At 38.2% G+C, this 25,201-nt stretch overlaps 1 protein-coding gene across 3 annotated transcripts in view; it reads left to right on the top strand.

Moving 5' to 3' along the window:
• DYRK1A (dual specificity tyrosine phosphorylation regulated kinase 1A) overlaps positions 1 to 25,201 on the top strand; it is a 95,594-nt gene that overhangs the window by 14,764 nt on the left and 55,629 nt on the right. For all 3 annotated transcript variants that reach the window (XM_075432014.1, XM_075432008.1, XM_075432019.1), the window contains exon 2: positions 16,101 to 16,180. In XM_075432014.1, coding sequence (XP_075288129.1) covers positions 16,171 to 16,180 — 10 coding nt within the window. In that variant the 5' untranslated portion in view covers positions 16,101 to 16,170. The remainder of the gene's footprint in view (positions 1 to 16,100; positions 16,181 to 25,201) is intronic.

Raw genomic sequence — 25,201 nt, 5'->3', positions numbered from 1 at the left:
TTCTTAGTAGTCTGTAAGGACTTCAGTAGGACACTAAGGATTTTCCTGCCTTTTTATTTCCTGGATACCTCAGACGTGGTGATCTTGAGTACTCTTTGGAGGTCTGTAAGGTCAGGCTTTAAAAGCTCCCCCCCCCCCCCCCCCTTTTTTTTTTTAATTTGTCCTCATTTCGTTCCGGCAACCTGCCATATTAAAATAATTTTAGGAATTTTTATCAGGAAACAAAATACTACGGAACCCAAACTCCTCTTGTCAGAATCCCAGCAACTTCTGATGCTGGCAGAGAACTATTAAATAATCAGAAAATTGTATAATTTTAGCATGTCCTAGAATTGCTCAAATGGATGATTTTGTCAAAGTTTTAGTGCAATGTCTGTTTCTTGAACAAATGACAGATAACTCAGCATTAGATTGATCAGTTTATACCCAGTATTTGGATGCTGGAATTGCTGAAATTCATATAAACTGTCCCAAAGGTTCAACTTTTTCTACTTGGTCTCATAAAAGTCTAGTTAGACAGAATTAATCTGAAAGGCCTCTGTTACAGAGAATTTTCCTGGGCTTTTATCTCGATGAGAGATGTCTTTTAGATTTTTGTCTTATGACTGCCATCAGAGAATATTTTGAAAAATGAATTCCATACATCTCCATAGTGACTGTACTCAAAAAGGGATTCAAAACAACATTATCCGAAGTTGACAGACTAAGCTTGAACTACACATTCAGGGCCATGATATAACACAGTTATTAAAAGAAAAGAATTGTACTGAGTTCTTTATTCAAATAATTTGGCATCGTCTGTGTGTGTGAGAGAGCTGGTAAGCAAATCTGAAAAAAGTTGGTTTTCTTTGGGGTCAGTTAGTGCTAGAGCAGTGAGGACTGGGAAGAGAGGCATGTGGGCAGAACAAGCCCCCTCCCACTGCCCCATTTGTGTGTTGTTTGGTTGGGGTGTTTTTTGGTAGCAGCAAAAAAACAGCTTTTTCAGTTGTCTGAGTGAAAGCAAAGTCTCTCACGCTTGTTGTGGGCTAAAGCGGGGGTGTCTGTGTAGATAGATATGTACGTGGTCAGTTACTGAGGATAAGCTGACAAAAGGTAACCTGTTGTAAACGTGATTGTCAATTTGAACAACTGTCAGATCTGGATTGAATTACCTTATGGCAGGGTATCTGCAACCTCTTGTTAGATTCGTAAAACATTTTCCATACCAGAAAGTCCTTGTCTTCTATAATGTTAAGCAGGAAAGAATACAGTTTTGATAGTGCTTGGCAATCCATTCCACTTGATGAAAGTGTGTCATGGTTTCCTGGTCTTGTAATGCTTTTAAATGATTGGATCTTTTTGTGGGGTGTTCCATACATTGATGAAGGCTTGATGAGGAATTACTGGGTGAAATTGTAAAAAAGTTGTGTAGGAGATCATATTGGATTATGATTAGTATGTTCTGGGCCTATTGGTGTGTGTTTGTTTTTTTTTTTTTGTTGCCTTTTATTTTTTTTTAACTTACAGCAGAAAAGGCAATTATTTTATCTGGCAGAACAAGTGTTCTAGAGTCTCCAATGAGCTACCTTGTAGAGGTATAGAGCTGCCATGACTGTTTGATGAAATCTTTGTTCAAAGTGCTAATAAATGTACTTCTAAAGCTTTTCTTGGTTGATGTGTACTGACTGTACTGGCTCTTCTCCCTGGGTATGCGTGCGTCCACATGCATATATGACTTGAATAGGGTGTTTGAATTTTTCTTAATGGATTAGAATACCATTTAAAACTCAGAAAAATTTTGCAGCCTGCTACCTCTGCAGTAGTATCTTGATCTATCTTGGGATATGCCAAGATTTGCTTTAACATTACGCTTAATGGCAGGGATGGATGCTAACAAGATAATAAAATGACCTCAAAGTTTTAAATCTGAAAAAGAAGGTATTTTGACTTCATGACTAGATGATGTGAAAATCTACTGCAGTTTGTTAATTTGTCTCCTTCAGTGAAAGTTTTCTAGGTCACAGAATCACAGAATGGTAGGGATTGGAAGGGACCTCTGTGGGTCATCTAGTCCAGCCCTCCTGCCGAAGCAGGGTCACCTACAGTAGGCTGTAGAGGACCTTGTCCAGGCGGGTCTTGAATATCTCCAGAGAAGGAACCAGATGTTCCTTAACCAGGGAATAAGGCCATGGTACATGAACTACAGATGGAACTTAAAACTGTGTTGAATTATGTTAAATTAAAAAATGTTATGTTAGGATGGTTCATATTTTCTTAAAAATATTTGGAGCTGACACTGATCTATATTCTGAGGAATGTTAGGGCTGTAGTTCTGGAGTGAATGATGTGAGGAAAATACGGAATCTTTATTCATTTATTTATTTACTACATTGAAGGAACAAAGAAGGGGAGAACCCATTTGTGCATGTTTGTTGATCTACTTTGGAGACTTTTCTTTACCATTGTTTTGGAGTGCCATGTGATGTTCCATGCATTGGAGATTACCTCATGAGCAAAATGCAAGAGTTACAGTGGTTTCTTCCTTCAAAGGTGGTTTACGAGACAGAGAAGAATTAAGCTAGCGCCTCAGATGGACTTGTAGCCCTCATCGTTGCAACCCCTACCTCTTTGGTGCCTGGATGTTGCAGGGGAATATGACATGGCTGTTTGACAGCAGCCTAGCTTGGATCTCAAGAGACTGTCCACTTTCTCCCGTGGTTAAGCTTATGTGCAAGTTCACTTCATTGGCATTTTTGCTTTACTTTTCCACACTGGGCCAGCTTTAGAAGTTAAGCACAAATACCTAATAGTGTAAGTAAAGGTGAAAACTTGACTGCCAATTTAGCTACCTAAACCGTTTCATCATGAGGTGGAAGAGTGCCAGGAAGATGAGCCTCGTCTGTGCGCTTTTTTTTTACAACTGGTAGCCCTGAGTTTGGTCAGCTTGTGAAGGCATACGCTTGGTGGGAAGTTATGTGGCATAAACTGAGCTGGCATCTCTTTTTGGCACAAAACGTCGTGATAGCCTTTTTGTTCTTGCTTTGCATTTTTCTTACCATTTGCTGAGCCACTTGAGTTTACTAAATTGGCAGGAAATGAACCTGACAAAGACGTGAACAGTTTTTAAATGGGTCATTGAATTGATTTGTTTTACTGTATATTCAGTGTGAACGCTGAAGCTTTGCAAGGAGGGGGGCACGACTGTGCACCTGAGAGTTAGGAAAGACTGAGGGCAACTGTTGCCTTTCCTCACAGTTTAGCGTGTTCCTCAGATGGAGAGAATCCGAACCCATGTTGTTCAATTCCAGTGGGAATACCTAGATCACCTGGCTTTTCAGATATTCTTGGCAACTGTCCTGGAGTCTCATGTCATCTGTACTATTGTACAAAAAAGAACCAAAGAATCATGGGACAGAGGGAGAAAAAATGAAACTCAACTCCCCAATCCAGTCATTGGTGTGCTTACCGTAATGGAAGAGGAAAAATAAACTTTCTGGGATTTAATCAGTGTTTGCGCATTTTACAGGAAAAGGCTCCTGGATAATGTTTTATTTTCTTAGTGGAAAGATATTAGGTGAATTACGGAAATGTATCACAACCACCAAGTTAGGAATGATATGCAAATGAAGTGGGGAGAGTGTGGGAGAGTGTAGATGGAACATAGAATACTTTGTATCAGTGGGATTGTGTTCTCACTCTTCAGTTACTTGCTAAGGGCCTTAACACTAATATTTTTGTTTTGTAGTGAAATTAAGTTAATTTTCTGAAGGACTTAATCTGATAAATTACGTGTCTTTGTGTTTGTTAATTCATATGTTGAAATACAAGTATTCTGTGATATTTTTTGAAATGTACTTGAGTTTGTGTACTAAGTGCTGTTCATAAGAAACAGATGGTATTGCGCTTATGCTAAAGGTGACTTGAATTTTGAAAACAGTGCATTTCCTTAGCCCCTTTAAACTTGGATCTCCTGAGATGACAGAAATAATGTTCCCTATGCGATAGCTGCAGTCATCCAAAATAGAATTATTTTTGCTTTAGAATTCAGATTTCTCTCCCACTGTTACATTGGTCAGCCTGAGCCTGAATTAGGACTTTATGCATGTTGTGGAAGTCTCTATGTATATTTAGTCCAGGACATTGAGAGGAAGAAATTCTCTGCTCTGAGGGTGGTGAAACACTGGAACAGGTTGCCCAGAGAAGCTGTGGTTGCCCCCTCCCTGGCAGTGTTCAAGTCCAGGTTGGATGGGGCTCTGAGCAACCTGGTCTGGTGGAAGTTGTCCCTGCCCATGGCAGAGGGGTTGGAGCTGGGTGATCTTTAAGGTCCCTGCCAACCCAAATCATTCTATGATTCTATGATGCTGGATTTTACTGTGATGAAAAGTCTTTTTTTGCTCATGTTGCTTTTCAACATCAGAGAACTTTGTAGTTGGCATGCCTGATTAAATTTAATTTCTTCAATTTTATTTATGTAGACTATTATGACAGACACAAACTATATATAGAAAAGCCTGTAAACATTTCACTTGTGTTCTTGAAGTAGAGGTGGGGTCTGTTACTATTGATATCAAACCAGATGTTAGCTGTGGTCTTCAAGGTGCCCTGTGGCAGTTTGGCAAGAACTATTGGAAATACTTCAGCTAGGTTGCTCTTTACTTCTCTGGTACTGTATTCTTAGCCTATACAGCAAACCTTATTGTATATAGCTAAAGTTTGTGAGCTCTCTACTTTTGTCTTTCTGTGTGGGCAAGCATGGTCTGTTTAGATAGTGAGCTTTTTGGGTGAGGATCACCATTTTATTGTGTCACACTGCCTAACGCAATGAGGTTCTCCCTCCGTGAGCAGAATGCCCTGCGTATTACCCCAGCATAGTTGTAGAGCATGGTTGACTCACTTCCAGTGTCAGTATTTGAACTCCTGGCCCTGACCTAAGAACTGTCAGTTTCAAAGGTCCAGAACATCAAAGACTGCACAAAAATGAAAATAAAGTTCTCTGTGATTGAGTAGTATTATGCAGAATGTAAATGTTAGCTGCATGCGTGTGCTGAAAAGAACAATTAAGTTCTTATTTACTGTGTAGATTTTTAAGCTGAAAGTCAGACTTAGGCTCTGGAGCTATGCAGAGTCAGCACAAAACTGATTAAAAAAGGTGAATATTTTACATCATGTTAAATTGCAGAACTGACTCAGCGAGACTGGGGCAAGTGCCAGATGTGGTGCAAGAGATGGGCCTGCACTGAACGGTTAAGGGCAAGGAGGGGTGTGAGTGGGAACACAGCAGCTAAATCTACATCAGCTTTGCCTTTTGGGAAACTGCAGCCTGAGAATTCTTACTTTAATAACTTGGTTTATTCACCATCAATTTTGAATGTGTCTGGTTGTCATAGAGCCTGAACTTGACCACTGTCAATTTTCAAAGCTATTGAACTTCACATGAACTGCTGTTTGAAAGCATGTTGAACAAGATTTTTAAACATGGCGTTTCTGTACTGACACATCTGGTGAAAGCTGGAGCTTGGTTTTTGGTTTCCAAGTTAAAAAAAGCTGGCAGAGCAGTTGTGGTATATGTAGTTTTGGAAATAAGGGGTTCCTCCTCTTTTTCTTTAAACAATTTTTAACTGCTCTTTCCCATCTGTGAGCTTAGGGTCCCTGTTACTTTGTCAGTATCGTAAAATCCTGGAAGTAATCCTAAAATTCCCTTGAAGTGCCTTTTAACATTGATTGATCTAATTGAAAGGCAAATCTGAGTTCTGTAAGCAAACTTAAGTTGTGGTTATATCCCCATTTACTATAGTTGCATGGCTACTCCATATTCCAATTTTCTATTATGCTTGGGATATGTAGAAAAAGAGAAATAATGCGCTGAGACTTTGGGTTGTGTAAATAGAGAAAAAGGATATCCTTCCACTTTGAAGAGTGTATTTAGAGTTACTTTAAGGAATAGCCATCTGTGAGCCAAAACTGCTTTGGTTGCTGCTGTCGGCCTGCTAAATCAGTCTGTTCCCCTTGCTTTTCTGGAGAGGCAGTGTGTACCCTATTTCTGAAGTACTCAGTTTGAGTATTTTAATATAAATGTGAAGCCTGTGAACTTGTCATGCATGATAATCATCACCTGATGATAAGACAAACTGTGTCTTGTCTACTTACCTGAGAGAAGAAAAAAAAGGAGAAAGCTTAGAGCTCAGGCCATCCTCCATGGCAGGCTTCTTAAATGAATGCACTCTAGATATAGTAATTTTAATATTTTTTCCTAGTGACTGTTAAGTTTACCATCAGGGTGATGTTGTGGCTGAGGTCTTGTTGAAAAGACTTAAGATTTGGCTAGCTCATTTATTGGTTTTTGAGGGCTAGAGATTTTTTGTTTGTTTGTTTTAGAGGAGGTTTACATTGAGTTCTCCAGGATTTCTAGGATGATGAAAGTATGTATTTGTAACTGAACAAATTTCTTCCTTTTTCCACTCCTTTTAGATGCAGTGGCTCAGAAACATCTCTGAGCAAGTGTCCCTAGAAAAACCTGTCTGTGTGAAGTCTGATAGATGCATTAAGGAAAATTGTGATGTTTAGGAACTAAATATTTTCATTTAGTTTCTTCGGATAGAAAGTGGAAGTAGGCAAGCTTCAGTTTTTCAGCCTAAACTGAAGCTTGGGCAGGTAAATCTGATTTATCATGCTGAAGTGCAAAGGATATCAGCAGTACTTCTCCATTCTCACTTTTCATATCAGAAGTAAACCTGCTTTGGCAGAAGGTGTGGGGATATATGGGGTGAAGTCTGGTTTAAGACCCAGGCATATGGTTAACATATGACCAGAACGTACCTAGCTATGTGTATGGCTGTCCAGTCTAAATCTTCTGAATAATGAAAGGCAAAGGTAGATTGTGGCATTGCAGTTGCCAATGGGAGCTTTCATATGGGAATCCATTAAACAGCAGTTAGTCCATGGTGCGTTTGAAAAGGCTAAGAAGTATTTAGAAGGCTCACAAACCATGTATGGCTGAAACAAGCCACTTACCCAAAGTCTTATAAATAAGCACCGTCTATTTACAGACCTAGCCAACAGTTTTTATTTGCATGTGGTTGATTGTTGTGGTTTTTAATTTGGAAGACTATAGGTGTGCATATCTCCATGTATTAAAATATTTTGGAAGCCTTGAAGATTAAAGGTACTATTGTATTAGGGCAGTGAACACCTAGGTTGTTATAAATGTACTTGAAATATGTAACTTTAGATTGTCTTTGAAAGTAACGTCGGAACTATCTGCTGGCAAAGTTGAAATGGAAAAGTAGTCTTCCTTCATTTAGACATGATAGCAGCTCTACAGATCATTTCCCAGGAAGCTGTATAAGTATATAAAGTATTTTCATAATAGAATTTGTTGTGGTCGGAGTAAGATTTTACATTCTCTCTGTTTTTGATCAATTCTGTTACAGTAACGTTTACTGAAACACGATGATAACCTATGAATTTATTAATTTCTGGTTCCTGTTGTATGTACTTTGTAGCATGATGTGGAATCTGTAATATTTCAGGGCAGAGGTAAAGGGGGGAAAAGCAAACAGTTAAAACAGGGAGAGAGTAATGATATCAAAACCCACTAACATCTGAATTTGGTAAGGATGTGTCTCTTGGAAAGCTGTTCATCTCTTTAATGTGCCAGAGTATTTTGTTAAAAACCCTGGTAGCTGTGAAAATACCGTACCATTCAGGTGCCCATTTTATTTTCTTTCATTTCTTGGAATTCCTTTTTTTTTTTCTTTTTTTTTAAATAGCTGATTTAGCAAACTTCTGGACAGAAACTGTTGTCTTTGGCTGTTGAAAAATAAGATTTTATGTTTTCATCAGTATAAAGGCATTGCAGTTAAAATAGTCTGTATTTGCAGGGAAGAACAATTGCCCTTACATCTCATGTGTATGCAGTGTACACGCATGTGTGTATCTATACGTATGTATAATGTGAGTCTGAGCTCTTGCAGTTCTTGAGAGGTAAAAGCATTTTGGTACACGTTGGTTGTCTGGAGAGTGCTACAAGTGCTGTCCCAACTCCAGTCTAAGATTAAAGGGTTGAAGTAGCTGCATCTGAGTACTCTTTCTTGCCAGATCCCTGAGAAGTAAAGATTCTCATTTTTAAATAAAGAGTATAACAAAAAATGGAAGTAGTAGTTAGTGACCACTGAATTGGAAGAAGAGTAAGCTGTAGTAATACCAAGATTGTAGTAAAGACCTGCAAATTGAGTAATGTTTGGCTACTTTCTGTGGAAATTGTAGGCGTTCCTTTAATTCTTTGTTTGCTTGCTTGCTTTATAGCTGAAAAAAATGAGGGAAAAGTAGGAAAGTTATACTCTCTTGAGACATTTTAGGTCTAAAGTTCTGAACTGATGAATGCAAATATATATTGACATATGTTTTGCTTTGCATTTTTAAAGTTCTTTTCCCAACCACAAGGAACAGAAACAGTTTTTATAAATGAAATGATCAATCTTTTGGAGGACATCTATAGAAAAATCTGAGCTCTGAAAAGCATTTCACAACTGTGAGAGCAAATTACTCTGGATAAACTAGTTTACAGCCCTCATGGATATTTTACTTTGACATACGACTTTATTTGCACGCTACTGTTTAGTTTATGTTTAACATATTAACTAAAATGGCTCTATTTCTTAGTTGCTTATCAGATATCACCTTTTAAGGAAGTCGTAGGTAGGGTGCGTGTGCTAACATGAAGAAGAATTAGATTGTTACATACATCTGTTTTTGTAAGATGATATAAAAATAATTCAGAAATATCTGGATTTCGTAAATATCCTTCCTTTTTCTGGATTTCTGTTGTCTTCACGCTTGTGTGAATTTGAGGTGGAATTATTTTCAAGGAACTTGGAAATAGTACTCCTTAGTAATCGTATTTACACTCAGTGAGGCCATTAAGCAGTACAGAAGGAAGTGCTTGGTTAGAAGAGTTCAGTGCCATCCAGCAGTTGTGAATGTTTTAGCTGGTATTGCAGGAGATAGGCAACTCCTGCTGTAACATCTCTTTGCTTCTTTTGGATGGGGGAGGGGAATGTAAACACAGTGGCATGACTTTGCTGTTCCAAAACAGTTAAAAGGTAACCACATCTGTTTTGCTTGACACTATGAAGTAGGTGGAAAAAATAACTACTCCCCCCTCTAATTTGTTATTCCTTATATGGTCAGTATGCTGAAAAATATTTAAAGTTTTTGTGTGTTTAGAATTAATATTTTTAGTCAGAGTAAGAAAAGCATATGCAAATTATCTAAAAAATCTGAAGTATTTGAACTTTTATATTAGCATAAGTGTGGGGTTTTTTTCTCTTCCCCCCCCCCCCCCCCCCCAGTTGGATCAGTGTAATTCTTCCTAATACCATAGGCTTTATTCTGGGGTTCACATGAACACATAAATATTTAAAAACATCCTGAATTGTTTGCCTGTATGGGTCAAGTATAAATTTTACACTGTTCAGTTCCTTCGTATACAAGGAAAATAGCACATTTCTTAGAAGTTACGCATTTCTTTTCATAAAAAGTATAGGTTTAAAAAATTATATGTTATAAATCAGCTAGACATTCAGTTTGCACTCTGAAGTCTTACTGAATTAATACTGTTTTGACACCATTGTAGGTCCTCCTATGAATAATTAGGTGCAGTTCGATATTTAGTATTTTGACACCAGTACTGGCCTAAGAAGCCCCTTTTTGTCCCAGCTCTTTTTTCCTGCTCTGCCAGACTGCTGTGCATCTGTAGTGGACCAGATTACAGAACTGATACGGGATAAAAAGTAGCAATTTTTGTTGTTTGTATTTTTCTTCTGCTCCCTGTGTTTCCACCTGCGTGAGTTCCCCAGTGCAGTTTGTTGAGTGGCCCTGTAACAGTAGTGCTATCTCAGCCAAGCAGGTAGCGATGGAGAGGATACAGGCCGCTTAAGCGGTACTGCTGCTGAAAAGAAATTCTTGCTCAACTGCAACTGTAGTTCTGCCTTGGCCAGGTTTGAATTTCGATGAGAAACTTTGTGATTTCAGTAAAGCTGCTTGTACATGCTTTCATACTTAAAGGGCGGGTTCTCACATCACATGTTGTAAATTTAGCAGAACAGTGAAACTGGTCATTCACAGTATATTCTTTTTAGAGGAAGTAGTGCTTTTCGGAACACTGAGAATAATTTTACAGTATACAAGAAAAATGATGGTAGAGTATATTTTGTTTCAGATGCAATTGTTTCATAAGCATCTCACAAATAGTGATCTAGAAGCTAGCATAGTCTTCTAGTTTAGCAGTGTGCATTTAAAACTCATTAGGAGTACAAAGTATAATAGAAGGTCTTAGGATGAATGGTGTATTGCTGAAGTCTAGTATAAACTCAGTTTTGATAGTTGTTGTCTCTTCAGGATAAATTGAAAACCAGTCATGTACGAAAATGTCTTCTTCCCAAAATTTTAACATTCACTTTCTTAAGTGTGGGGTAAACTGACAAATGAAGGTGACTGTGCTCATAGTTCTGTTGAATACGGAAACTAAACTGAAGAGAGGTATATTGTTTTTTTATAATGAAATACGAATTTGAAACCAAAACATAGTCTTAATGTAGTTGCTGACTATTTCAGTGAAAACATTCAGCTAATAGGTTTTCCATAATACCAAAACACTTAAACATGGAAACCGGGATCTGTGACTTCTTTGGGAACGTGCTAAATGTGATACTGGTCATGAATTGCTCATATTTTGCTTAGTACTCAGTATATTGTCTGTCAGGTATATAGAAATGTGCAGATGTCCATAAAAGTGGAGGGATGTATTTGGTTTACATGTGGAAACCATATCTGCTTTTGATTTTATGTATGTGATTTTGTGGGTGAAGCCAAGTACTGAGTTCTGCTTACACAGAGTAGTCTGATTCCTGCCCCCCCCATTCTCGTGAATTACTTGTTATATGTAACATCACATCTGTTGGTCTTAAGTAGAACAGAAGCAGTAAATATGTATGTGTGTGGTTGTTTTTCAGATGTATGTTGATTTGTACATCTAAGCACATGGGATTTCACCTAGTAACAAAAGACACAGTATGTGCTAGGTGCTGTAAGAACAATGGTTTTGGAACTCCTCAGTTGTGTCTCTCTGGGAACTAGTCCTGGAAGTTGACAATTGCTAGCACCCTATAAGATTTATTAATTTATTTATTCTAAATTCCACTGATATTTGTTGTACTTCACATTTTATTATGCAGTATTTTAAATAATACGCCAAATCTAGTGTATTTGGTGAATCTTTTGTGCTGTATGTCTGCATCAAGCAACATCATTGGTTTTCTGTGTGTAGTTCCAAGAGCAGGCTGTTGAGATGCAAAGTAACACCATCTTAAGAAATTGCTATTGTATAGATTTATATATGTCTAGATCCATTAAATTCCAGTATGTTAGTAATCTCTTTTCAGTGGTGTATACCTCGGGATAATTTGCCTCATAAATAAAGTCATATTTTTGCTTCTAAGTAAGTATTTATATTTCATGTTGCTAGCAACAGGCCTGCCTGCATTTACCAAAGGTCAGTGACCTGAATTATGTTCATCTCTGACAAGAGTGTGTGTAGTTACAAGATATGCAGATTTCACTGGTACTTCATGAGTATGACTTCAGAAATTACCAAATAACCTTTTCACAGAGCAAAAAATTCCAGAACTTTATTGTGATCGGTTCGCAAAAATCTTTAATTTTTTTACTGAAGGTGCCATATTGAATCTTATAATACAGTGATGCTGAATAAGGAAAATAAATATATCTACAAAATGTTTTAATAAATAAAAAGCAAAAAGTGTCTGGCAGACTTTTCTTTTAATTCAAGCTCTTGAATGTGCTATTGTTGATATTCTGAAAACTCTTATTTAAATTTGTCGTGGAAAGAATTCTTCATATATGCTTAAAATGAAAGCAAAATTGTAATGAAAATGTGGCCTTTCTTTGAAGTTGTTCATGATAGTTGCCTTTAAGACTTTGCAAATGTGCATTGGATAGAAATGGATAGAATCTTTTAACTTTAGATGCTTTAAATTAATATCTATTATAGAAAATAAACATGCAACATATTATATTACTTAGATACAGTCTTAAGTTTATGAAATAATATAGTTTTAAAAAAATCAGTCTTACTGCTCTGCTGCATCTAGATTCAGCTGAATTGGCTTCCTGCCATGCTCATATGTAGTAAAATTGGCCCAGCTTACAAAAACTCACATTCTGATTGATATTCAGGCAAACATAAAAAAGAGAAATGGGGGAGGATGATGAAACTTCTTAAGAGAGATGGTAGTAAAGTTTCTGGCACTTCAGCTTTCAGTTTCTTAGAAGTATGATTGCACTGAAACCAACTTTGATTTACAGTGAGCCTGTTGATGTCAGTTGGGTATTAAGTGTTTTGAAGGAAGGAGTGGATGCTCTTAAGGAATACAGTGGAATAAAACAGTAGTCCTCAAAGAGGCTAACAGGAAAACTAGGCGTATGATGTAAGGAAAAGCCAGAGACACGTGAAAGCTTTACTTTTTTCACAGTCACCATCTTTATAATTTGGTGGAGTAACCTGGGATAAAATGTGCTCAGCATCTTTGGCTTAATTAGTTAAACATTTTGTAGTAAAGCTGAACTCTACACTTGGAATTATTCATGAATGTGGAGTGGCTTTGGATATGTAATCCCATTATCTGTATTTTGAGGAGATCAGAGGAGCATTGTGTGGGTAGGAAAGATGAAGAGTAGAAAGCAACAGTAATTAAAATAGGAAATAAAAGCATGAAGTAAAGTTTTAGCATGGTAGCTTCGTACTCAGTTGATTTCGAAGAACTGCTCTCTTTGTTTAAATGAAAGACTTCAGCTTTTATTCTTTTGTTTGCTATAACACTTCCAATAATTTGCTTTTCAACACCTTCGTTGTCGTCTCTCCCTCTCTCTGCTTCTTTATTTCCAATTCACTGCTGTTTTATACCAGTAAGTAGATCAAACTGGGTTCCTGAAGTCCAATAAATGTTATTACTAAGGGGATTCTTCTAGTAATGATCTTACAGACTGTGTGATGAGTGGGATTTGTTCTTGCCTCCTCTTACCATCAATTTATTATCTAAACCAGGTGGCCCTTGTACAGGCTGTGTAAAGGCCTGTTGGTTTAAAGTACTTGGCAATGCAGAGACAAACAGAAGACACTCAGTTATTTGAGTTTAATGTATTGCCTGGGCAGCTTTTATATGTGATTTGGTTCTATCTATTAAAAAAAAAAAAAGTTTAAAATGTTACCCTTTTCTTTTGTGTGTCTGTGATACTGTTACCATCACAGTAACTCATTGTCTTTGTTCTCCACTAATGCTTTAAGATGACTTTTTATGTTGTAGATCCCTTCTTTAGTGCTACAATAGACACCTGCCTCTCCACTCCAGGTCTTAATTCCACGCTAATTGTCCAGTTCTTCAGATTGTGATAGTTGCTGGAGAGTTGTAAGGAGACTGAAGAAATGCATTGGTTGGTGGTGGATATGTTTTGCTGGTTAGCTATGAAGTGGGTGGATGTATTGATTTGCTGTTAATAAACTGTTAATGCCTTTATAGTTACATCAGCAACTCTTCATTATTGCCGGCATCTGTAATGTAGTCATCTACATTCTAAAATAATTCTGGTCTGTGTGTGTTACCTTTCCAGTTTGGTTTCTCCTTTGTTATACCTTTGTGAATTCTTTGTGACATAAATACGTTTTCAGAGTTAGTGTTATAAATGATCTTAAAATATTCCGGATTAATTTCCAATCAGCAAAAAGCATAGCTTCCCATATGTATGAAGATGCTTTACTACTTTTACAAAATCAGCTGTGTGATTTGAAGTTCCGTAGCTGTAACTCGGTAGTCTCTGTGTTTATTGCATAGTATGTTCTTACCAACTGATTTCCTCCTCTTACGGGTTGGAATAGAGTTGGCAGTCTGTTGCCCATGACAGCGCTGTATGGTGCTAGCGTTGCAGTCAGTCTGATAAAACATTAGGCTGGAGATGTGCTAATGTGCTGCTTTTGGAGTTTACCGTTCCCATTGTAGAGCTGGCAGAAGACAATGTATGAATGCTCTGCAATCTATTTTGGCTGAAAATCGGCTAGGTTTGCTCAAACTATGTTTGTTGATAGTTGGAACTAAGCTAGCTTAGTATTGGAACTGGCCTTGTACTGATGCAAATGAGAGGTGATACTTGCTGTATTTGAACTACAGGGTAGTAAAGGCAAAAGTGTGATGCTTTCAGTCCTTGCAGCTACTACTGGAAAAGGATTTCTGTAATCTTAGAGACCATAGATACTGCAATTAAAAAAAGAAAAAAAAAAAAAAAAGTCTTGGCTAGAGAGAGCTTTCAAAAATGGGACTATAGGTGTGTAGCCTTAAGATACCCATCCAGGCTGCACATATCTCATGCTCCAGGACTTCTGTTGTTTGTTTATTTGAATCCAGGGACTATTTAGTGTAATGTCCTCCTTTTTTTCTTGTTCTTGAACACAAGTCACTGCCTTTGCTGAGTTTAATGGGACTAAGGTCAGTGCAAGATGCTGTGTTTGTCTGTGCGAAGTATACACCTAGAATTTACCAGACAGAATCGTTTACCCAAATTGAAGTGATTTAGGCATGAGAGCACCTAATTTGTAGGATCTTGTGTAGCCTTGGGCAAGCCTTGCCAAGTTCATGGCTACTGTGGATGTGGCAGTGACATTCTAGGCCTCTATGGAACTTCAGCAGTGAAAAACTAAGGCTGTTGATTCACCACATGGGATGGCCAGTTTTTGTTTGCCCCCTCCATCTTTTGGAGAAGTGACAGCAAGAACTCACCTGCTCCTAAAATAACAATAGAACCCCTGCAACATATACAGCTATAAGTATCACATAAATAATTCTTCCTTGTCTTCCTACCACCCTTTTGTGTGTGTCTCTCTGTGTGTGTGTGTGTGTGTGTGTGATGTTTCTGTGGCACAAGGAAGAAGTCAGCACAGTGACAGAAAAGCTAGGGTATATGCAGTGACAGAAAAGCTTAGGGTATATGCAGTGCTTAAACAGTAGTTGTTAATGAAGAAATGGAGTGATCTGCAATGTTTTCTGCTCAGATTGCAGTATCTAAGTGCATTTTAGGCTAGACACGTCTTGGAGTTACATATATCAAGAGGGGTTTAAATAGTAATAATCTAGACTCTACAATTTAACCTCTTAGGTGGTTTGCAGAGGTTCTCTAAAATTCTCAATAATTTGTAGGTGATTTTGATATTTTCTTAGGTTGTAGAATACCAAAGATATTTCGTTGGAAAACAAGTGAAAAGCAAGTACTTGAAAAACCTTTTCACCCAGAGGTTGGTTGGTTGGTTGGTTGGTTGTTGGGTATTGTGTTTTGGGTGTGGGATGTTTTCTGTTTGGTTGTTGTTTTTCGCATAATCCCACCATTCTTTTTAACTTTGGTTAGAGGTTTCTTCCTAGAAACTCATGTGTTTATATCTCTTTGTCTTGTGGAAGGTTATAATTTTATTTTTGTGAGCATATTTTAATTTGGTGTAAGGTGAACCTAATTGAGTTTCATGTAAGATAAGAGGAAAAAATGGACTTGTACATTTATGGATTTATATGCACTTACAGTTCTATAGTTTGATTTGGTAAAATCCCACAGAAGTTCAGTCCTGTTTTATAAATATTGTCCTGAGTTTATGTAAAAATCCACGTATTTAAGAGCTTTGCAAAGATGGGTAACTATCAGTAATTTCACTTTTGCATGTTTGAGAACTGTTTTTCTTGGATGACCTTAATTTTCAGAACTGTTCAAAGACCAGTTGAAATTTAAGTTAATCCCTGAAATTTCGAGACTTAGATTTATTTTTTTTTTTTTCCCTAACAATAGATGTCAGTGGAAGATAGTCTGTGTAATGTCTGTCTCTCCTTTTACTGCTGGAAGCCTTCCATCTTCTGTTGGAACTTCCTTGGTTTAACTCTGTGGTTATACCTGAGAGCCAGGGGTGAACTAAGCACTGTGTGGATCTAGTAGAATGGAGGTTTACGGGTTTTTTTAGATATCTTATTAGTTTGTATTTACATTCACTTCTTTTTTTTTTCTTCATTTTGCAGTGTTGTTTGCTGCTGGACTCCCCCCGTCCCCCACACCCCTGCAGGATGATATGAGACTTGAAAGAAGACGATGCATACAGGTGATTTTATTTTCAAGAGCTTTTAGAGGGGAAAATCTTTGATGTTCTTCATCTACTTCTTGTTTCTGTTCCATTCTCTGAACACCCAAAACTATGTTGTTCCAGCGTTAGTGGAATATTTAAGAACCTGTGGAATTTTGAAATCTCTCTTTGCCCTTTGAAACTCTTTTGCAACTGTCCAGGAAGAAAATGGTTTCCCTTAATGGAAATATTGTTTCCAAGGTTTTTTGTAAAAAAAGGGTTTGCTTTTAAAGTTGCTAACTAAATGTACTTTTGTTAGTCTTGTTGTGTTTGTTATTACCCCCTTTTAATGCCCCCACTTGCCAACAGATGTATGTCACCTGTTCCGTGACACACTATTTCAGTAATTCATCAACTTTCTTTTAAAGAAATGTTATTAATCCATCTGAAAAAGAGCATAACAAATTAATAGCTAAGAGTTCATTATGCTTTATTATTATTATGCTTATGTCAAGTTACTGTAAGACTTCTCAAGAACTAAGGATAGAATCTTTGAATGTCTTTGAACGTTACTAGCCGTTCTTAAAATTGGTGTTTTAGGAAGTTCTTCCAATTTTTACTAATCAAAACACTGTAAGCACCAAGTGTATTTGCAGATTAAATAGCTTATATTTAGTGGTACTGTTTTGCTGGAAATACGGTTGATATTTTGACATGAAAAATCATGATCAGCAGAAGTGGAATAAAACTTGGGCTATACAGGAGGATTGGTGTAGTTCTTTATACTGAAATGCCCTTATTTAAGCAATGAACAGTTCTGTGACTTATGTTTTGAGGCCTGTAACAGTGAAGTACACCTAAGATCTTTCATTTGCTTGTTCAGCTTTAAAACCCATGAATCCTTGGGGCTGGGAAAAAAGCTAGATAGATTTACGTATGCATGCAGGTCATCTCTTGATTGACAGTTTTCAGTTGCATCAGCTGTTCATGCATAAACAGCTTTAGAGGGTATATTTACATGGAGTATTTTGGATTAAGGCCAAGATGCTGTAAGTGGATATTTCATTCTGTGAAAACTAAACATTCGTTCATTTCAGTTGAATGTTTGTAAGTTGTATGTTGATAGTTCATGTAAAACTGGGTCTACAGAATTCTAAAATTAGGTGGGGCAAAGAATAGGAGAAAGAAAAAATATTCCAAAGGGATATTTCATTTGGTTTAAGTGTATAAATTTAGACGAATAGCATTTAAAGTCTCAAAATTGAGTCTTTCCATGTCCTGTCAAAGGAGCTCTGTCTAGTAGGCAGTCATAACAATTGGTAACATTGTAGATCATTTGCTTGTTGCAGTGTAGATTAAAATATAGCCCAATTTAAATACTGGGAAAATGGTTTGAAAGCTTTAAAAGTATTCATCCCACAACTGAAAGGAGAGATAATATTATGAAATAGTACCTTATGTATCTTACACTTTTTGAGAGAATTAAGTTTCGTACTGTAATACATTAACCTGATTTAAAACTTCAGCACTTTCAGTTTTGGTCAGGATTTCTGGTGATGGTGAGCTTGTAGAATCGTGAGCTTGAAGAACAGAAATGTATACAAGATTCTGAATTTTAAGTAGCAATTCTATCTTCTAAAGCCCAACTTCTTTGTTTAGAAGTCCCATGATAAATATAGAGTGAAAAACAGTAGTACCTTGACAGAGACTTTCAGGCTTTTGACGTGTCATGTAAGTTGGAAGTTAGACAAGTAAGATTTATTTGCAGTTCTCTGTTTATTAGGAGAGCCAATATTAGTATGCTGAGGTTCTGAGAATTAACACGATTTGCATGCCTTAAAATGAAAAAATGTACTGTAATTATTTTTTAATGCAGTAACAGCAAGAGTCATATGACGACCCTGCTGATATCTGTCTCAAGTTCAAAGTAGCTGGTGAGAGTTCAGGCCAGAAATGGGAAGGTTTTGTCATTATTGAGGACAGTTCTTTTGCATGGTCAACAAGGCTTGGCTTCTGAGGGTGACTGATGTGAGTGACTGATCAGGGATGCCTGGTAATGTTTAAGCTACCCTTGGCTGAAGGATGAAAGCTTACATAGGGTAAATAAATTCTTTGTTATAATGGGCATCACTTCATTTCACTGGAAACTGACCTACTCTAAAACCCTAAAATTAACCACAGTGTAACTTGGGGAAACAATCCTCTTGAGGAAGAGGATTTTTTCACTTTTTCTATCTTGGAATTCTTGAATTTTAGATCACCACTTAAGCTGAACTGGTCCACTGCTTTTAAAAAAAGTGAAAATGTGAAGAAATGGTGATATTGAATCTTATTTTCCAATGTCACTAACCAGGAAAACAATTTTTACAGTATGTCTGACTTCTCTAAGATGTGTAGGACACATACAGAGAAGGGCACTTTAAGATGCTGTTTGGAGGACTGAAAGATTCTCAATAATTACTTTTTGTCAATCTTGTTAACTTGTAGATTTTGTAGGATCTATACTGCTTTTCTTCGAAACACTCTGCAAACAGCAAAGCTGGGGATTCAGCTCATTATAGGAAAAGCTAAATGCATGTTGTGATAACAAAGTTAATGCCTTAGAATGTGATTTGTGATAAAATATTTTCAGAGTGTGAATTTTTCTTTTTTACTTCTTCATACTTTGAGAGTCGGTCTCTTCAGGACTTTTTCTGAAAGGAAGGAACAGTAAGTGCCAATGCTATTACTGCCATTATGGTTGTAGTTGTTACACTGATAATTACACTAGGAAGTCTTTACTTTTTATGGTGTAGTGGCATCAAATTTGGGCTTGAGCTGTGCACTTACAAGCAAGGATTCATCTTGTGTTTAAAAATTCATGTTTTGAAAGTGATTGCTACATCTTTCCTGCACCTGTTAAGCAGAATATAACTGTGTGGTTAGTTGTTACTTTTTTGCTTCCTTGTTGTGGAGGCTACCTTATAAAAATGGCTTGGTTTTGTAACAGAGAACTTTCTAGTTTTGGCTTTGATTTTTCTAGTTAGCTGTAGCCTAGGAATATGTAACTAAAAATAATTAGTTGTCTGATCTTTAAGCTTTGGAAGAGCTTAAAGCTACTTCTCTTTACTTAACCTTTTGTAAGAAAAGGACTCATATCTCAGTTGAGAGTATAAGGAACCAGTGTAGATCTACTAAACAAAAAGTACAAGTTCCAGAAGGATCCATTCCGTAACACCACATGCTGATCCTCTCAGAGGAGACTAACTGGTAACAGTTATTGTTGAAGTATGGTTCTTGAAAGCAGAAGGGAAGGAAAAAGAGTCTGCATGTTCTGAACTGCTTTTTCATGATGATGCACTTTATATTGAAACACAACAGATATCTCTTCCTGGTTTAGATCTCTCACAAGACCATTGAACAACATTGTTTGGGATGTTTCTGCATACTAGGTGCAGCATGGAAACAGGGCAACTGTTACCAGTTATGTCTTAAATAGACAAATATAGTATATAAATATTACAGTGTTTTTGTCCAATTCTTATGCCTGTATAAACTGATCCAGAGGTCTGATCATGTAAAATCATTAAAAAGACTTGTGGGGCTGTTACTTTATCTTTAGTTGTGTGGTAGGATTTCTCATGTATTAACTTAATTTTTTTAACACATTCACATTTTCATGGGTAGATTTGAATGTAGAAAACAGATCAAAATAATAGTTGTATCAAATTATTCTCTTCATCAGGAATGTCTATTGAACGCACCAGAGATGTTGAGAACCAAGCAAGGGATATAAAATGTGAAAGTGGTGTATTCAAGTTTGATAGAACATTGGAAGTGATCCTATTGAGCTTAACTTAAAAAACTGTTGTCCATGTTTGGAAAAGAAAATAAAAAAATAGCCATTCCAATACTATTCAATAAGAATAGTGCAAGAAAGTGCAAGAACAATGAAACGGTCAGTACTAGTGTAGCTACTCGCCCCCCCCCCCCCCCGCATCCCCTCCCGCATTGCTTATTAAAATAAAACAAATGCAGCTAAAGACTTCTGGGAAGTTCTTGGATTGTGTTGAGTTTATACTCTTGAAAGTGTTCAGGTGTTAGTTTTATGTAAGAATAGAGTGAAAATTTAGAATTGGGCCATGTTTCACAGAATCACAGAATGGTAGGGGTTGGAAGGGACCTCTGTGGGTCATCTAGTCCAACCCTCCTGCTGAAGCAGGGTCACCTACAGCAGGCTGTAGAGGACCTTGTCCAGGCGGGTCTTGAATATCTCCAGAGAAGGAGACTCCACAGCCTCCCTGGGCAGCCTGTTCCAGTGCTCCGTCACCCTCAGAGGGAAGAAATTCTTCCTCGTCTTCTCATGTCTCATATTCCTAATATTTTAGCTACTGATTTCATTGAGCCTGTAGCTATTTTGAGGAATGTTTTTATGTGTCAGTAGTAAAAAAAAAAACAACAAACCAAAGCAAAAAAAAACCGCACTGTTGTTCTGTAGTCAGAAAAAACTGTGTCCAGTATTGCTGCTTCTGTATTTTGAAGTTCATCTGTATTACGTTACACCAGACCTGCTGATATGCCTTTGAACTAGGTTGTTGAGAGCTACTTTAAGTTTTACCAGGGAATTCCAGAAACTTACTGGGCCATCACCTTTTTATCACTTACCTGTATCTTCTTGTGGAGATGACTGTACTATCTATTGTTCCGCTTAAGTAATTGCATGCCTGGAGTGTCTGTTGTGAGATGTATGTTGTTGGCATAAAACCAGAACTGTGTTGTAAAGGAGCGAACGTTAGGCCCATGTGCTAATTCCATACTGAAGCAGGGTATATAGAGCTGGTTCTGGTTTTGTTTCTGGTTGGTGGCTTTCATTCCAGTTACAGTGATTCTGTCCGTCAGTAACTTGCTCACATACTTGACTGTGTCATTACAGGCAGTTTTTGTTGGATATGCAGGTCTTGGCTGGGCAGATAAGCAGAAGTTTAACATAAACAGAAGATACCAAGAAAATAATACAAGAGACCGGGTTGCTCGTTAGTAGTGGAAGTTTTAAATATAGATAGCTAATGAGCACTTCGCGTGAATAAGAATGCTTTTAGGGCTAACTACTATTTTTACATAGATAACTCCCTTCGCAGGAGTTGTTCGTGCTGTCTTTCTGCCTGTTAGTTTTTTGTCAGCAGTTCTGAGAAAGCAGTCAGGAACGAGTTGATCACAGTTGCTTACTGAAGGGCAGCAGTTATCATACTGAAAGTGGAAGTTCTGCTTTTCAGAGATGGAGTCATTGACCTCAATGAATGATAACCTTGAAGTCAAGAGACTAGATTAGTGCTCTACTTTCTGTATTTGAGATCAGAAATGTGAAAACCTGGACAGCTAAAGTTAGATTCGCGCATCCATATTTAAAAAGGAGTTGCCTATTTAAAAGAAAAGGGATTCTTTTTTTCCCCTCCTTCAAAATTGCTCAGTACCTGTGATAGAGAAGATTTAAGTTTTCAGCCTCAGTCCTCATCTAAGAGGAAACAAATGACAGAAACACCTGTTCCAGGGTTTTGGCATGGAATTATGGCTACTTTTCTTATTCAGGAACAGACTGAAGCATCTGAAACAGAAAATCTTTGAAGACTCTGTTTTTAATGTGCTTCCTCTTAACAGAGAGCAACTGTCTTCCTCTTAAGAGAGATAGGTGTGAATTCCTGTAGAAAGCCCTGTTAGTAGTTGTCTAGGTTTTTTTTTCATGTCTGGAAGTTTAATTTCTGTTTTGCAACAAAAGTAATTGAAACATTCTTTCTTAGGCTGTTCATAAGAGTGCTCAGTGGGGCTCACAGGGGCATTGGGTGACTGTAGTCAGCAGCAGCTTGTTTCTTCAGGAGGCAGGGAGAGGTAGGGGATGCAGAGCTCCAGCCACTGCAGCTGAGTCTCCCTCTCCTGTGTTGATGGAGTTGGGATGTCAGCTCAGGGTGCCATCAGGAGATAGGAGAGTCAGAGGAGGTTTGCACTTTCAAAAGCATTACGTTGCTGCATAATGCTTGAAATAAAAGTATCATGAAGATACACATCTACAGTTCTAATATTTTTGAGAAGTAATTTCTATTCATTTTGTATCCTGATTTATGTGGTCCTCTTTTAAAAGGTAACTTTTTGAGGTAATTTTCAACAAAGTGTTAAGTGATGAGGACTTTTCTTCTTAATGAACAGTAGAGCTCCAGCAGCTATATTGCGAGGCTGAAATTTATTTCTGTTACCTATTTCTAAGAGCAAAGGCTCACTTAGACTTCAGAAAAACTTGATTTTGAAGAAAAAATTCAAATTCAGATTAAGAAGTAGAATCTTAACTATTATAAAAAATCTTACACATTTCCAGAATTGTTGGTCAGTCCACTGAGAATGCTCGAGGTCTGAAGTGAACATAATGCTACAAATATAGTCTTATAGCCCTTAAAGTCATCAAATGAGCAGCTATAATGAAAAAGCCCCTGTGGTTTAGTGTGTTCAGTGTGTGAATGAAAAGTAAAGGTTCTCTTGGGTAACACAGTAATGGGATGGCTAGACTGCATTTAGAGCTGATAATATAGTCTTGGCCTCGTGCTATATCATGTTGACTTACTGGCTCAGGTGTTTGCTAGTGTAAGCGTTCCTGTCTTATGCATCATATTGTATAGCAGACAGCTTTTTTTGTGCTGTTTCGGTGCTTTTGGTGGCCAACTGCGTTCATTGTGTGATACTGTTTGCCTGGGTTGGGAGGTTTTTGAGTGAAGTTAGGAGTGGGGATGGGCTTTGAAGTGAATCTTAGCCCCATGCTTCTTGGGGGAAGGCCATTGCTATCTGTCTGGAGGAGGCTTCTTACCTTGAACTCAGCAGCAGGCAACACCAGTTCAGGAGCTTGCCTTCACAGCTTTCTAAAAATCACATGTGAAGTCTTGCATTCCTAAAGTACATCCCAGAGTGCAAATCTTTCACTGCACACAGCAATAGCTTTGTTTGGGTTTGCTGTCTTTGGAGACAGAATACCCTGAATTAATTGACCAGCCCTAGCACTAAACAATCTTAGTAGTGGCATAACTTAAACATGCACCACTTCAATTCCTTAGCATATCCTATGTAGAATCCATAAGCAGTGGAGTAAATGTTTGTAGGAGGCATCCTGTTTTATAAATCATGCAGTCAGATGTAAATGAGCTCTTCCTCCATCCCTGAACAATTATATTCTTTTGGGGTTAGGTTTTAAGATAGAGAGGGGCCAATAGGATAGTGCTCTCAACAGCCAGTCCTGAGTATTTCATACTTCTTGGTAGGGATTCTGTTGATAATACTTGATAGGGTAGGTGTGGTGCAAGAACTATACAAATGTTGTTCATAAATCATAGAATCGTTAAGGTTGGAAAAGACCTAAGATCATCAAGTCCACCTGTCGTACTATCTCTACCATGCATGCTAAACCATGTCCCAAAGTGGCACGTCTACCGGTTTTTTGAACACCTCCAGGGATGGTGACTCCACCACTGCCCTGGGCAGCCTATTCCAGTAGTTGATAACCCTTACAGTGAAGAAATTTTTCCTAATATCCAACCTAAACCTTCCCTGATGCAACTTGAGGCCATTTCCTCTCATCCTATCGCTAGTTGCTTGTGAGAAGAGATCAACACCCACCTCGCTACAACCTCCTCTCAGGCAGTTGTAGAGAGTGATAAGGTCTCCCCCCAGCCTCCTCTTCTCCAGACTAAACAGCCCCAGCTCCCTCAGCCGCTTCTCATAAGACTTGTTCTCCAAGACCCTTCATTAGCCTCGTTGCCCTTCTCTGGACACGCTCCAGCACCTCAACGTCTTTCTTCTAGTGAGAGGCCCAAAACTGAACACAGTACTTGAGATGCAGCCCCACCAGTGCCGAGTACAGGGGCACCATCACCTCCCTACTCCTGCTGGCCACACTATTCCTGATACAAGCCAGGATGCCCTTGGCCTTCTTGGCCACCTGGGCACACTGCTGGCTCATGTTCAGCCAGCTGTCAACCAGCACCCCCACGTCCTTCTCCGCTGGGCAGCTTTCCAGCCACAACTCCCCAAGCCTGTAGCGTTGCATGGGGTTGTTGCGACCAAAGTGCAGAACCCGGCACTTGGCCTTGTTGAACCTCATGCATTGGCCTTGGCCCATTGATCCAGTCTGTCCAGATCCATCTGCAGAGCCTTCCTACTCCTGAGGAGATCGACAGTCCCACCCAACTTGGTGTCATCGGCAAACTTACTGAGGGAGCAGTCAATCCGCTCGTCCGGATCACTGATAAACATATTAAACAAGACTGGCCCCAAAACTGAGCCCTGGGGAGCACCGGTTATGACTGGCTGCCAACTGGATTTAATTGTGTTCACCACAACTCTCTGGGCTCAGCCATCCAGTCAGTTTTTTGCCCAGCGAAGAGTACACTTGTCTAAGCCATGAGTTGCCAGCTTCTCTGGGAGGATGCTGTGGGAGACAGTATCAAAGGCTTTACTAAAGTCTGGGTAGATAAAACATCCACAGCCTTTCCCTCATCCAGCAGGTGGGTCACATGGTCATAGAAGGAGATCAGGTTGGTCAAGCAGGACCTGCCTTTCATGAACCCACTTGACTGCCTTAAGACAGCTTAAGGACATACTTGTCAGCTGTTTTGTCACTAGATGCAGTTCAGCCATAAGGAAAGTGGGTCTAGTAAAAACCTTTTGTACTGAGGAACATAATTAAGCTTGGAAAATATCATAAAACTGAGAATGTTTTAGTTCTCAGATTGCATCTTGCCACTCTATTCTCAAAAATACGTATTTATTGATAAGCTGTAATGGACAATGATTAGATTAGAGAGCAAGAAACAATCGTTTGTTTTTATGAGTGGTGGTGAGACATCAAATTTGCAGTTTTGACCTTTCAGTTATCCTGGCAACAGAGTTAGTCCGTAATATGCAGCACAACACGTATTGATCAGCAAGACTGATATTCCGAAGCCTTGTTTCTGAGGCCCAGCACTTCATTGATACTTACATCTAATTCCTGTTGACATGTTGCTGAGTTAAGTACCTAAATATCGTTGAAGACCTAGATTTTAGTAT

This window comes from Opisthocomus hoazin, chromosome 1 (assembly GCF_030867145.1).
Source record: "Opisthocomus hoazin isolate bOpiHoa1 chromosome 1, bOpiHoa1.hap1, whole genome shotgun sequence".
Lineage (NCBI taxonomy): Eukaryota > Metazoa > Chordata > Aves > Opisthocomiformes > Opisthocomidae > Opisthocomus > Opisthocomus hoazin.
The sequence above is the reverse complement of the archived record's forward strand: the minus strand, read 5'-3'. Positions and strand labels throughout refer to the sequence as shown.